At 46.1% G+C, this 15123-nt stretch overlaps 2 protein-coding genes across 12 annotated transcripts in view; one reads left to right on the top strand and one right to left on the bottom strand.

The window, feature by feature from the left end:
- Positions 1–6577, top strand: part of tenm2a (teneurin transmembrane protein 2a) — a 168250-nt gene extending 161673 nt beyond the window's left edge. For all 11 annotated transcript variants that reach the window (XM_055512570.1, XM_055512569.1, XM_055512566.1 and 8 more), the window contains 9 exons: positions 758–993; positions 1082–1378; positions 1623–2180; positions 2270–2539; positions 2721–3131; positions 3215–3325; positions 3426–3693; positions 3925–4055; positions 4181–6577. In XM_055512570.1, coding sequence (XP_055368545.1) covers positions 758–993; positions 1082–1378; positions 1623–2180; positions 2270–2539; positions 2721–3131; positions 3215–3325; positions 3426–3693; positions 3925–4055; positions 4181–4918 — 3020 coding nt within the window. In that variant the 3' untranslated portion in view covers positions 4919–6577. The remainder of the gene's footprint in view (positions 1–757; positions 994–1081; positions 1379–1622; positions 2181–2269; positions 2540–2720; positions 3132–3214; positions 3326–3425; positions 3694–3924; positions 4056–4180) is intronic.
- A 2382-nt stretch (positions 6578–8959) lies between these two features.
- Positions 8960–13607, bottom strand: LOC114863943 (cysteine-rich and transmembrane domain-containing protein 1-like). The gene is made up of 3 exons (XM_029164503.3): positions 13442–13607; positions 10846–11162; positions 8960–9849 (listed from the first exon to the last, which is right to left on the bottom strand). The coding sequence occupies exons 2-3, from the start codon at positions 11141–11143 to the stop codon at positions 9746–9748; spliced, it is 402 nt and encodes a 133-aa protein (XP_029020336.1). The 5' UTR covers positions 11144–11162; positions 13442–13607; the 3' UTR covers positions 8960–9745.
- Positions 13608–15123: the final 1516 nt, after the last annotated feature.

The raw sequence follows: 15123 nt of genomic DNA, 5'->3' as shown, positions 1-15123 counted from the left end.
CTGCGTTGCGGGAGAAGTGGAGAGTTGCTCACAGAGTCGTTTAAGGTTTCCTCCATACTGTGTGGGCTCCGGCGCCGCTCTCTGCTGACATACTCACTTAACCATCTCCCTCTCTTTCCGCTCTTTCTCGCTCTCTTCATTAACTCCTGCACAGTGAATTCTCTTGGCCCTCGAGCTCTCATTTCTCTCTCTCTCTCTCTCTCTCTCTCTCTCTCTCTCTCTCTCTCTCTCTCTCTCTCTCTCTCTCTCTCCGTCTCCCTCGCTTTCGGTTTTATTACGAGGTTGTTCAGACAGAGAGAGCACAGAAGATTTATCTAAAGGCTGTTGCTGCCAAGTCAATGGAAAAAGCTTCATTTGTCTGTTTGAGGCATTGTTAAAATGTGCCTGGAGCTTTATTACAAATTGGCCTTATGGATTACTGTCACTTATGGTGGGGCTTCAAAGGGAGACACCATCTGATCCCCTCACCTTTTGTAAATGGAAAAAAACATCCCCCATCTAAATCCCAAAGATATTTCTGAGCTGAAAACTATTTCATCTGAGTTCTCCCATCGATGTGACTAAGACAGATGTTTTCAGGCATCAGGGGGAAATTGTAGCTTCAGCATTAGGCGCCGGCTGCTCTGTTTCCATTTTTGTGTCTCAGAGTAGGACTATTTTGTGTAGATGTAAAGATTGTAGAGAGGTGTCCGCATATCGATGCGTGGCTTCGAAAGCAAACAATCACACACTGGTTTTTGTGCGTCCCGTCTCACAGACCAGGTGAGGAACAGTTATCAGCTGTGCAACAACGGCACCCTGAGGGTGATGTACGCCAACGGGATGGGCATCAGCTTCCACACGGAGCCCCACATCCTGGCGGGCTCCGTCAGCCCCACCATCGGCCGCAGGAACATCACCCTGCCCACGGACAACGGCCTCAACTCCATCGAGTGGCGCCTGCGCAAGGAGCAGAGCAAGGGAAAGGTCACCGTGTTCGGCAGGAAGCTGAGGGTGAGTCGGGAATCAGCACGTTCAGTCAAGCTTAGCTCACCACGCCGCCGGTCGACTTCGAAATGAAACGCCCCCCTTTCGCCCCCAGGCTCACGGGCGCAACCTCCTCTCCATCGACTTCGACCGCAACACGCGCACGGAGAAGATCTACGACGACCACCGCAAGTTCACGCTGCGCATCATGTACGACGCGCAGGGCCGGCCCGCCATGTGGCTGCCCAGCAGCAGCCTGGCGGTGGTCAACGTGTCGTACTCGGCCACCGGGCAGCTGGTGGGGCTGCAGCGGGGCAGCATGAGCGAGAGGACCGAGTTCGACCCGCAGGGGCGCATCCTGTCGCGCTCGTTCGTCGACGGGAAGGTGTGGAGCTACAGCTACCTGGACAAAGTGAGCACCGTTTATTTTTAACATCGCACTTCACCAACGCAAGGCAACGGGGAAAAAAGAGGAGTCATTTTGGATTCCAGAATTGAGTGAAATTGAGTGAAATAATACATCAATTTCATGGTTATGAAGATTCAGATTTGTCAACTGAGAGAAAATTAGTCCTGCTGCTATTTCACAGCAGGGAAGTCACCCATTGATAATGCTATTATATTAATCCGTATTTTGCCCTGCTCTGCTTCTCCAGTCCATGGTGCTGCTCCTGCAGAGCCAGAGACAGTACGTCTTCGAGTTTGACGCCTCCAGTCGAGTCACAGCCGTCACCATGCCCAGCGTGGCCCGCCACACCATGTTCACACACGTCTCGGTCGGCTACATCCGCAACACCTACAACCCCCCGGAGAGCAACGCCTCCGTCATCCACGACTTCAGCGAGGACGGCAGGCCCCAGGCCGTGCACTACCTGGGCACCGGCCGCCGCGTGCTCTACAAGTACGGCAAGCTGGCGAAGCTGGCGGAGATCGTGTACGACAGCACGGCCGTCACCTTCGGATATGACGAGACGGCCGGCGTGCTGAAGATGGTCAACCTGCAGAGCGGGGGCTTCTCCTGCACCATCCGCTACCGCAAGATGGGCCCTCTCATCGACAAGCAGATCTACCGCTACAGCGAGGAGGGCATGGTCAACGCGCGCTTCGACTACACCTACCACGACAACAGCTTCCGCATCGCCAGCATGAAGCCGGTGATCAGCGAGACGCCACTTCCTGTTGACCTCTACAGATACGATGAAATCTCCGGAAAGGTGCTGTTTACATTATTTATGTCTAACAAAACATATATTATTTGAAGGCAGACTCACTTTATGGCTGAATTACTCCCTGCGTCCTACAGGTGGAGCACTTTGGAAAGTTTGGGGTCATTTACTATGACATCAATCAGATCATCACCACAGCTGTTATGACGCTGAGTAAGCATTTTGACACCCACGGTCGCATCAAGGAGGTCCAGTACGAGATCTTCCGCTCCCTCATGTACTGGATGACAGTTCAGTATGACAGCATGGGACGAGTGGTGAAGAGGGAGCTCAAAATCGGGCCGTACGCCAACACCACTCAGTACCGCTACGATTACGACGGAGACGGACAGCTCAGCGGCGTCAAGGTGACTATGCAGCGCGAGGAGTGTGGAAGTTTAGCCCTCGTCTCATCTCACAAATTTCCACAAAGGTTGCAGTTGACTCTGATCTTGTCTGTTGTCAGGACGCACAGCGGGTCTTTGCAGACGCTAATATGATTAATGCTAACTCTCTGACTAATGCTAGCTGTCTAACTGTTCGATCCAGGTTAATGACTGGTCCACCTGGCGCTACAGCTACGACCTGAACGGTAACCTCCACCTGCTGAACCCAGGAAACAGCGCCAGGATCCTGCCCCTGCGCTACGACCTCAGAGACCGCATCACGCGCTTAGGAGATGTCCAGTACCGCCTGGATGAAGACGGCTTCCTCAGCCAGCGGGGCTCAGACGTCTTTGACTATAACTCCAAGGGTCAGCTGCTCAGGGCCTACAGCCGAGGCCCCGGGGGCTGGAGCGTCGTTTACCACTACGACGGGCTTGGCCGCAGGGTGTCCACGAGGAACAGCATGGGACAGCACCTGCAGTTCTTCTACGCCGACCTCAACCACCCAACCAGGGTCACGCACATCTTCAACCACTCCAGCTCCGATATCTCGTCCCTCTACTATGACTTGCAGGTAAAGCAATGTGCCCCATCCATCGACGTCCTATTCTCGCGTTTCAGCACGTCAGCATATTAATGTGCTGCTCTTGTTACCAGGGGCATTTGTTCGCTATGGAGGTGAGCAGCGGAGAAGAATACTACATAGCTTCTGACAACACCGGCACGCCGCTCGCTGTCTTCAGCAGCAATGGACAGATGATCAAACAGGTAAAACACAGCAGGAGCCTGAATCTCTCCTCACCTCCAAGCAGCACCGAGTCCAGCGACGTTGTTCTGTAACTCGCTCTGCCGGCCTTGTGTCACCCAGGTGCAGTATACGGCCTACGGGGAGGTGTACCTAGATTCCAATCCAGAATTCCAGCTGGTGGTGGGTTTCCACGGCGGCCTCTACGACCCTTTGACTAAGCTGGTCCACTTCACCCAGCGGGACTACGACGTCTTGGCTGGACGGTGGACCTCACCCGACTACAGCATCTGGCCCAAGATAGGGAAGGACCCATCTCCATTCAATTTGTACATGTTCAAGAACAACAACCCCCTCAGCGACATGTTGGATGTCAAGAACTATGTCACAGGTAAAGCATAAATAATAAAACAAGATTGAAGTGATTGTTATAGTGTATCGCAGTAAATGGTAGACAAAGTAAATAGAGTAAATGCGTAAAGTTCTCAGTTAGTCCCCTAATAGTGATGGGGACAAACAGATGATAGACACTCCAGCACACGACGAAGAATCAGACAGTTGTGCTGGTGATAAAACATGACTTTTGCTGCTTTAACATTGTCACTACCGCCTGCCGCTGTAGATGTGAAGAGCTGGCTGGTGATGTTTGGCTTCCAGCTCAGTAACATAATCCCAGGGTTCCCTCGACACTCGCTCTACTTTGTGGAGCCACCGTACGAGCTGTATGCCACCCAGCACTGCGAGAACGGACAGGTAATACTGTGCAACACATATGGCCGCTGTCACAACCCAGTCCGAATAGTACATGTGTAGTACACGGCACCTTGGCTTCTGTCAGGTATTTTTATACTGACTCCTGTTCCCACTCCTCTGTGCAGCTAATCACTGGTGTGCAACAGGCGGCGGAGCGGCACAACCAGGCTTTCATGGCCCTCGAGGGTCGCCTTCTCAACAAGGAGCGTCGCAGGCGGAAGGACAAGCCGGGTCACTGGTTTGGCACCAGCACCCCGATAATAGGCCGAGGGGTGATGCTGGCACTGAAGGAAGGCAGAGTGGTGGCTGGGGTGTCATCTTTGGCCAGCGACGACAGCCGCAAAGTGGCTCTGGTGCTCAACGGCGCCCAGTACCTTGAAGGGACCCATTACACCCAGGACGGCAAAGACTGCCACTACTTCGTGAAAGTAGGCTCCCCTGACAGCGACCTGCTGGCCCTGGGGCTCACCAACGGACGCAAGTCACTGGAGAGCGGCGTCAACGTGACAGTTAGTGGGCGCTCGCGCAGAGGAGTGACTGTGGAGTTCGCCGTCCCCTCGCTAGTGCTGGGCGTTCGGTACGGCCTGGCTGCAGACGTGGTGGATGAGGAGAAGGTAAGACTGCTGGAGCTGGCCAGGCAGAGGGCGCTGGCCGGGGCTTGGGCCAAAGAGCAGCAGCGGGCCAGAGACGGGAAGGGGGGCAGTCGCCTCTGGACGGAGGGGGAGCGGCAGCAGCTGCTAGCGACGGGCAGGGTACAAGGCTACGACGGCTACTACGTGCTGCCGGTGGAGCAGTATCCAGAGCTGGCCGACAGCAGCAACAACATCCAGTTCCTCAGACAGAACGAGATGGGCCGGAGGTAACAGCCCACCGGAACTCAATGAAGGGCGGACTCATCCCTCTCTCCCAGTTTCACGTCTCTGAATTCTGCTCCTCTCCCCAGCCTCCCGAACCCTGCTCCTCTGAAAACCCATGGAGAATGAACCAACAAATAGGGTTTCCCACGGAACGCTGCAGGGACTTTTGAAAGAATGACTTAAGCAGAAAACACCTTATTGTTCATTTTACTGCCACAGGCAAAAAATTTAAAGTTTAGTCAACAGTTCTTTTTTCTTTTTTTTTTTTTTTGGAAAAACTTTGAACAACTGAAAAAGCACTGAAGAACTTTTAGAACTGTTGCTTGATGAATGAGAAGATTCCCCTTTTTAAAAAAGATGATGATATTTTCGCCCATATTTTCTGGGTCACACCGAGAGTCGGGCCGCGCTCGCTCGCACCCGCAGCGGCGGCTCGTCTGCCTCTAATAGACGCTGAGGGCAAACGGGACCAAGGCGGAGACGAAGCCGCTCCGCAGAGCGGCCGCCGCAGCTCCACACCTGCATCGTGAAAAGCAGCCGCGCGCGAGGTCAAAGGTCGCGCCCGTGGCTACGAGTCGTCTCCCTGTCTCAGGCCTCCCATCATCCACCGTGGACCCGTCCTGCGCTGCCAAGGCGGCGCACATCCAACCAAGCAATCCACAAGCTAATGGCATCCTTGAACAAATCCAAGCTGTTAATGGACAAGAAAATAAACTTTTTAAAAAAAAACAAAGTAAAAAAAGTGATGGCTATATTTGTGGACAGTGATATCACACAGCATAGTTTATTTTGAAATGGGGAGAAGAATCATATTACTACATATGTGTCCGCCTACACTAAATTTCAGGATGTTGCGTATACTGTAGATGCCGTAGTTTTGTACGTTTCAGTCGCGGTAGAATTGTGAGACTTTCACCAAGGCACTTCTGTACAGAGCGATCAAACACACCACTCACCGAGTCTGGAAAACATGTTAAGTTAGTATTTATTTGATTTAATTTCTTTTTTAATTTATTTATTGTTAGTACTATATGACAATCATGAATGAGTCACCAGTTCTGTTCTTAATGAACACTAGAGGACAAGTTTATTTTCTTTTGTAAAAATATGTAAGAATGTTCATTTTGTTTTTGTAATAATTTTGGTTTGCTGCCAGGCAAATAATAGTCACTCTCAAAAAGAATAATTTATGTAATAAAGTGTTTTAAAAAAAAAAGCGGTTTATACTTTAAATAAAGTCTTTAAAACTGTGAAATCTGTTTTTTCGAAATATATTTCGATGTACAGTGTATAGACCTACCTTTATGCAGCACAGTAGAATATTGTTCAGAATATCAAGTTTTATATTTCTAAGAGGAAGTGGCTTGTAATGTGCAAAATCTTTAGCTGGTCTTACTACTCTAGAGTTTTGTGGCACTCTAATATTCCATATCTACAATATCAGTCCCCCCCATTTGTTGTTTTTGACTGTTTTTGTTTGGAAGCAGATCTTTCTGTCCTAGATCCCAACAGCAGTAGCAGTAATGGATCCCTCTCACTGTGAAGAGACTCGTGCTGGATGTCATAATGTACCAAATCAGTATTATCAAAGGATGACTCTTATACATTCACTGAAACGAGACTCTTCTGAGAACCTTATCAATAAAACATAATTGTTTACTTCAACTGAGCATGGTGTAGTTCACTTTCATCTCGTTTCGTGTTTGAAGGCCGATGTTCTTTTCGCGGTTTAAACAAATTCCACTCGACTTAAATGACATACATTTATTTTAGTTGTGCTTCAAAGTAGTCTTTGGAGTGTTACTGCTGCACTGCAAAACTCCAGTGATTAAAATAGACAGTAGTTTTTAGTAGTTTTTGGGGTTTGGGGGGTGTAGAACTGAACTCACGTTCAGACGTTACGACCACTAAAACTTGAGGCTGAGACTGGATGAGTTCTGACAGTCCGTGAGCATCTTTTATTCATGTTTATGCTGTCTGTTTTCTCACGTGACTTTCCAGTTACCATATAAACAAAGGGAGGCCGGCACGAGTTCACATATGTCACTGGTGCTTCTCTCTTCTACTGACACCACAGTGAAGCATTCTTGAAGACTAAGACATCTGGGTTCATTTTGTGAGGCTGAAAACACTGCTCTGACTGTTATGGATCTGAAAAAAAAAGCACATTTAAGAACAATGTAAATATATGGGAAGGAAAATAATCACAGTGTTGTCATGTACTTCCCTACACAAAGATGAACAAACTCTAAACACAGGGGCCATCTCTTTAGACGGCGACTGTTCTAATGTGCTATTAAGTGGCCATTAGGATCACGCCTGTCATCTCCAAATGCGTCCGTATAATAGTTATTTTCTGATAATTTACTCCATTCAACTTTCTTCTAAAAAGTGTGTGTAATTACTTTGACTAACATCAGAAGTGTCAGGTGAGAGGCTTTGGTTGTGTAACATTTAATGGCAGGGAAGCAGCTGAACTTTGCCACAGTCCTGATATTACATGGATGTTCGTTGGTAGGTTTGTTTTCTTTGCTATGAATAGTGAAAATGTCTACTGACTGCGCTACTGTTTTGGTGTTATTCTCACAGCTTTTATAGCCTTGCTCAGGCCATAAAATGCAGCAGAGACATATTTCCTTGCTAAAGTTTTATTTATTCCTTCAGGTGCTGTAAGGACCCAAAACCGAGCTAAAAAGACTTTAAACCAAGCCTACCTTTCTCAGACCTTGACCTAATTCTTGGAAATTTAGAAGGTATTCTCATTGTATCCGTGTAACATTTATTGAAAAAATTATTGAATTGCAATAATTGATTATTGCAATTTATTGTGACTCATCATTTCTTTTTTTCCATTTTGAGGCCAGTCCTCTTCCTTCCTCTCTCAGCTACTGTACGAAAAGCTTGTGCAAAGGTTTGTCCACACGTAGGTCACAGCAGGACTCCAGAACCAGCATGTGCAGTGAGGACACACAAATATTTTTAAGCAGACAAAACATTATAATAAATAATAACGTTTGTATGCAGTACAAAGGATGAGGAGGTTAAATGAAGTGTGAACTCATTTTAGTTTTTGTTATAGTAGAGTCTGATCATCCTACTGCTTTGTAATGCACACAACTATATCAACAATATTTATCAACAACGTTTTTTAATATAATTAAATATAATTACTAGGTTTTCATATTTTCCACACTAACTTCTTGCCTGCTCCTCCCACAGACCCTGATGGGAAGTGACAGCTGTGTTTTGGGAAAGCGAACACTCTATTTCAGTCTCCTTAAAACAAATGCTTCACTGGACTCTGTAGGTCATTTTTTCATACCAGAGACAGCTAGAAAACTGGACTGCGTGTTTACAGTTTGTCCAGTTGATGCACTAGTTGCCAAGTGCATGCTAGCACATGTATAAATACCGGTGTCCAGCAGCACAGCTAATTCATGTGTCTCAAGGGAATAAATCTGTGTTGGTTTTTGGATTTGATTCACCAAATTACCAACTACTGCACCAGTGAACTGTGGCCATAGCTGGTGGGAGGCTGGAAAGTTAGCATTATATCGCAGCGGAACATGCATTCCTGTTTTTTAAGTCAGTCTTGTGTAATCTCACTGGCTAATGATTCATTTCTTCCTGGTTTCTGTACCTGCATGATTAGATGGAACTGTCGTTGGTTGAGACACACAGGATGACTATACTTATTATTGGCAGTATTACTGGAAGCTTCTGGGAGTTGACCAATCAGAGCAGACTGAGGGGAGATATTTCAGGAGATATAGGATAGAAAAAAATAATAAACTGAATAAAATTAGTTTTCATATAAATAAAAATTGGGAAACTTTTCACATGGTAGGATTAAATTATTTTAATGCATGATTCTTAAAGCATAAAAGAAATATAACAGGTAATTTGGCGTTAATAATTTGTTTACGTTTTTTTCAGCTTGTTACATTATTATAACTGCAATAAAAGTAATACTTGGACAATTTAGCATAATGAGGATAATAATGACAAAACAAGAGCAAGTGTTTGCAAACAATAATCAAACATAAATAATTTTTAAAAATGCATTTCATTTATTGTCATAATTCGACCTGAAAACATACATTGGCTGAAACAGCTCGTGTGCAAATGAAAGGGAAACATTTAACAATCAGCTTCTTAAGAGCAACCCGTGGCTCATTAGCAGCCAGGGTGTTAGCGGCCTTTGGAGTGTGGAAGGGGGCCAGGATATCGGCTAGTCATGGTAAGTAGCAGAGCTAAAAGGAGCTTAGAGGGGACTGGAGATGGATAAAGGGACAGGCAGGAGTAGTATCGTACAGAGGTAATCATCGTAAAGTGCCAAGGAGCATCACACTAGATGAGCCTGAGATCCGAGTGTACTGTGTGTGTGTGTGTGTGTGTGTGTGTGTGTGTGTGTGTGTGTGTGTGTGTGTGTGTGTGTGTGTGTGTGTGTGTGTGTGTGTGTGTGTGTGTGTGTGTGTGTGTCTACTGGTTTGAGTGTGCTGCCTGGTGTGTGTAGGTGTACAATTACAAGCGCCTGAGATTCAGGTTATGTTTAGAAGCTCAGTCACAAGCTGCTACAGAGTTGCCCCTGAGCAGGGTCAGTCCACGCTGAGGGCATCACATCAAGGTAGAGTTAAGTGGGTCTGGGGGGGACACTTCCATATGGGATCGAGGCTTTTATTTATAGACAAGCTTAGAGAGAGTCATAGAGGAAACGGAGGGGTGCTGGTGGGGGAGTGTGACGTTTAAGGCAGGCAGGGGACAAGGTGATGGGGTTCGAGGCACAGAAAAGAAGTGGAGGGGCTAAAAGGGGCGAACAGCTGGGGAATGGTGTTATGTGAGCATGTCCCACAGACAGCAGCAACACAGAGCTGTCCAGCAGGCTGTCAGGCACGTGTCTCCTGTGTTGTCTCGCCTCCTGTCCTCCACCACGTACACTGCAGAGAAAGACAGCCAAGACAGGACGACGGGAAAGGTGGACAGGATGATTGAAACAGACGGGGCAAACATAAACCAATACGTGTTAACGTCATCGTGGGAGGCACAGATCAGAAAGATTATTATTATTATTATTATAATTATTATTTTTATTAGCTATTACGTGACAGTCTTACTGCTCAGTCAGATTAGCGATGCTCTGACGCGTCAGTGGTCAAGAAAAAGAGCTTTCAGTACAACATTCCTCCCATGCTCCAAATAGGTATTAAAGTTTAATTCACATCTACCAACCTGTCTGTATTTCACCTTTTGTCATTAGATTTGAATTAGTAATGTGAAGGGATTAGGATGCCCATATGTTCCAGATAAAGATCCCAAATAAAAAAGCCTATCAACGGACTATGAGCAATACAATCACTCTGCTTTTAACAGCCGTGAGCGGTGGCGGCGTTGCCAAGGTGACCAGCTCTTGGTCAACAGAAAAAGTGAGGCTGGCTAACCACTTCATGCCGAGGTCCGATAACAACGGGACAAAGGCCTGGCTAATGGTTAGCCAACATTTAATAATGAACGTCAATATCAGAGCCACATAGTGGCTCCAGGCTGGAGAACCCCCTCCTTTCATTAACAAGAGGAGTCGGTTACAGCAGCAGCGACGTCACTGATGCTTTGATCAATAAATTTGCTTCCAAATCAGTGAAGTGAAAAACTTCATTTTGTTAATCAATCTGCTGCATTTCTTAACAGGTTCACGTCCTGATGTCAGAATACACTGAAGGTCAGCACTAAGCCTCTGTCTAACACATGGCACTTCCATTATGAATATTCATGGGGATAAATTACTTTTATGATGACTGGTGCGGTCACAAAGCACAAGGTTGTCTGGAATAATAAATAAAGGTAAGGGCACGGCAAAGAGCTGCTTTTCTTCAGTCAACATCACTTGGAGCATCTAAAACTCTAAATCCACATTTCTCATCCATCCTACATCTCACCTGTGTTCTTGGGGGGCTCCCCGTACCCGGGCCCAGGAGGGGGGCCGCCCTGCCAGCCGTACTGTGGCTGTCCAGGGTACCCGTACGCAGGCTGGCCCGAGCCAGGGTAAGGACCCCCGGGTCCCATTGGACCTTGGGGGTAGTTGGGGTACGCTGCGTTAGGTTGCTCCATGTTCACAGGGTATCCCTGCTGGGGATAACCCTGAGGAGGGTAGCCGTGTGGAGGAGCGCCCTGGGCCGGGTAGCCTGGAGCATTGGGGCCGCTGCCTGGGTAGGGAGGGGGCTGCTCGAAATTCATCTCGGGTTTGAACAATCACCTAAATGATTAGAAAACAGCAGAGATTTGATTTACATAGAATCTGTGGACAGACAAATGTACGACTGAAAGACAAGGACATCACTATTTAGTAAAAGCACAATTAAAGTTAATGTACAATTAATCAATATTAAATTTAATTAATTAAGAGCCTGACCTTGCTGAATGAGATGATATATCAGTGTGTGGTATTCTATGTATCATGTATGAGCGTATGTCTATGCCTGTGTATGTGTTTCAGCCCCTAGAGGCAAATTAGGCTTTGAATTCCCCAGAGTCCTGATATAAGTGAACAACATTTGACATAGGCATCAAAATGATGCAACCGTTTCCCAGGACACGAACACGTCGGGCATGTCTTGCCCTCTCTGCCTTTCACAGCCTCATACTGCAAACAACAGTGGTCACTAGCGTCACAGGAAACACGACTGCTGCTCATTATTTTACAGTTTGCTGAGGGAGTCTCATGAGATCGTTGCCACAAGCAGAGATAAGCGCCATTTATCTCGCACACACACACACACACACACACACACACACACACACACACACACACACACACACACACACACACACACACACACACACACTAAATGGAAGGTAACATAAGGAGACGTGCAGAAGTTTCATCTCACACGTGGTTTTCCTCCTCACAAACACACGAACGTCACACACGTTCAGTGTTGCTATGAGACGTGTGAAACATGAAGACGACTTAAGAAGCTGTCGCTTTTACAGCTGCCTGCTCAGGAATTGTTTATCGCCAAGTTATTAAGGAAACAAAACATTTACGACAAGCTCACTGTACAAAGGTTGTTTGTTCCACTTAGATCTCATACGCCGGAAGTGCACTGCTCAATCTACCACTAATAGCTCCTCATATGGCAGATCTGGGTCCATCACCACCCGCGTGCTAGCCATCAACACTGGATTCGCTCATGTGGAACAGCCACAACAAAGGAAAGTGGAGAACTGCAACGACACCGGGCCTCTTGAGACGCGCAGTTTGATCAAAGTATCACTAGTGTCACATGACTATTGCTCCTGGAGCAGAGCTGCTCTGTGGTGCCACACGCTGTACCAGCAGGCTTCTCTAACACTCTGTCCACCTAATTCCCCTCAGTGTGATTTAAGAACCCTGTACTGTGTTGTTAAAGCTACTGACACATGCCAAGGTGTCCGTTACTATGGTTACCGTGCTCCTAAAAGAACAGAACAATCCCTGGTGATATATTTCAGTTGTGTCTTGAGGCAATAAGGAGTGGTATAAAGCACACGACTATCAGACAATATTATATGTTAAAAAGGAGGTTTTGATGGCTACCGGTTCGATCATAATTCAGTCTTCAATTATACAATTCTACCAATATACATTGCAATTAGTCTTTGGTTTAACCTTTTACCTTGTTTTGCTGTTTGCACAGTGTCCTTGTATGTTTGCTGTGTACAGGTACGGTCATTTACATGAAATTTGTTTTCCCCTGCTCGAATTCAGAAATAGGCCAGTGAGCTCACTCAATGTTTTTGCAACAGACACAGAGATAAAATCGCATTCCGACTCAGATCCTGAAAAAAAAGTGATTCTGATTCCATCAGGTAGCTGGTACATCACCATGCCTGAACCCATTAAATCTGTCCAGATCTAATGGCCATGTCCATATTGACACAGAGTGCCTCATATTGAGGCAATAAGGAAGATACACAAGACTAGATCCCATTTAGTACTATCAGCTGATGCTCTAGTTAAAAAATACAAATACAATGGTTATGCAGTGCTGGGGAACTTGTACTCGATTGCAGCGTATCAGTCAAATAACCAAGAGCAGGTTCATACAAATAATGTAATTGGGACTGTGTTGGCCTGTGCTATTCCCACGTTACACGACTTGGCATCGTATTAATTTTCTACGCCTGAACACATCACAGTTTTACGACTCTGGTCGTGTATATGAATACAGACCAAAGGGGGAAGAATCATAATCACAACAATATCAGACAAACACAGAAAACACATAAACGCCGCTCAGTGCCAACTAACCATTATTATACGTACATTTACGCTAGTTTGACATTTTTCCTTCTAAATAACTTAATTTTAGCCCAAAACGTGTATTTAGGACAGAATTGTGATATTAGCTCAAATTATCCACATTATATTTATGAAATGAGCAAAGCGTTAAACATATGGCGAATAAAGCGGACACCTGCAGGCCACAGGCACCGCCAGCCCCCGTCTTCATGATGACTAGGCTCATAAAAACAAGGTTTGCAGACACTCACCAACCGATAAACCGCGTCCCGGTCTGTTACGACGAGCAGCGGCGTGTGGTCCTAAACCTAAAATTCCTCTTCTTGTAAGTTACTAGTATTTCTTTCCGCAAGCAGCGACCCTCTCGCCGCTACAACCGCAACGCGCAGAGTTCTTTGCGCGTGAGGTGACGTCACTGGAAGGGAACGGCACGGGGAGTGTCGAGCACGTGACCGGTCAGCGCTGGCGGCGTCCAATCGCAGGCCGGGGAAAGCACTGACTCCCGATCATCTGACCAGAAAAATAAATAAATAAAATAGAATAAAACGGCCTACGTCACCAAGTCGATGACGGATTAAAGAGAGGGAGAGGCTACTACTCATAATTTATTAAACCTAAAGACAGGTGACAGCTGCGAAAAGGTACACAAAATTAATTAAATTGATATGTGTTAGTTTAAATATTTATTTTAGATATTTTTATGAAGGCCATTTGCTTAAAGAAATTGTCTTTTATTTTTTTTTTTTTTGAAAAGAAATTGTCTTTTAGACAAAGAAGATGCATTGCAGGCTTCCGCCAGCAGGTGTCAGACTCGCCTCAGCAGGTTTTTATCCTACAGCGTCTCAGTGGGTAGGATGTGTCAGGCTGCTTTGTTATGGAGGGTACTCATTTTGCATACATCTATTGTTTAACAGTTTGCCGTTCATTTATTGCTGCTGAGTTTGTTTCAAGTCAGTATTTGCAAAGTGACTGCAGGCATTCGAACACTCATTTTCTACAGCTTTGTCCCCCTAAGGGTGACGGTAGGCTGAAGCCCAGCTATCAGTATGCCCAGGTCCATAACATGTAAAGGCAGACAATCACTCACTCTAGCACTCACACCTTTAACAATTTAGAGTCTCCAGTAAACCTACCTGCATGTCTTAGGAACATAGGGAACCTGAGTAACGGAGAGAACCTTCACAGGCAGAGGGAGAACATGCAACCTCCACACAGCGACCCCGGGAATCAACGGTACTAATCACTGCACTATTATTCCACCCAGTGACTAAACAATAAATCATTTAATGATAATGTCACAAATTAAAGTTTATTTTTTTTAGCCTATTTTTTTAAAGAAACATACAATTCAAGTAACATGTAAAAAGTTGTTGCAGTTAAACAGTTGCTGAGGGTGCAGTTTTGCAATCACTGTATTTAAAACTGTAAAGATTTCCCTTGGGCCTGTTCATAGCAAGGCAGTGGTCTATTTCGGTGGCATCGCTGGCTGTGCATATGTCGACACACCAACTCAGTGCAAGTTGCTGTTTTAAGACAACTATTAATGTGAATTCTATACTGATAATATTTCAACAGATGTGTAAAAGTACTTTTATTTCCAGATGGCTATTAAATTAGAGAATAAATATATGGCACAGAGAAGCCTAACTATTGACTCCATATGTCCAATGGAAATATACTACACACTCACACACACACACACACACACACACACACACACACACACACACACACACACACACACACACACACACACACACATAGACAAGGGGGTTAGCAGGGTTGGGAAACTTTATCTCGGTTCCACTATTAGACATGCCATTACATGAGAACAGTATGTATATAGTGGCATACCAGCAGCCAGCCAGCATGCACGCTGACAGTGAAACTTACAAGGAAATGATCTGTGTTCTGCACGGTGTCACCAGACAGC

This window comes from Betta splendens, chromosome 10 (genome assembly GCF_900634795.4).
Source record: "Betta splendens chromosome 10, fBetSpl5.4, whole genome shotgun sequence".
NCBI lineage: Eukaryota > Metazoa > Chordata > Actinopteri > Anabantiformes > Osphronemidae > Betta > Betta splendens.
Note: the sequence above shows the minus strand (reverse complement) of the source record. Positions and strands in the feature narration are given on the sequence as shown.

What these genes read in the sequence shown, in the direction of transcription:
- LOC114863943 (XM_029164503.3), bottom strand. Translation starts at nt 11,143, where the DNA reads ATGAATTTCGAGCAGCCCCCTCCCTACCCAGGCAGCGGCCCCAATGCT. An exon ending in GGAGCCCCCCAAGAACACAG is followed by an intron (nt 9,850 to 10,845) that starts GTGAGATGTAGG and finishes CTTTCTCTGCAG; the next exon opens with TGTACGTGGTGGAGGACAGG.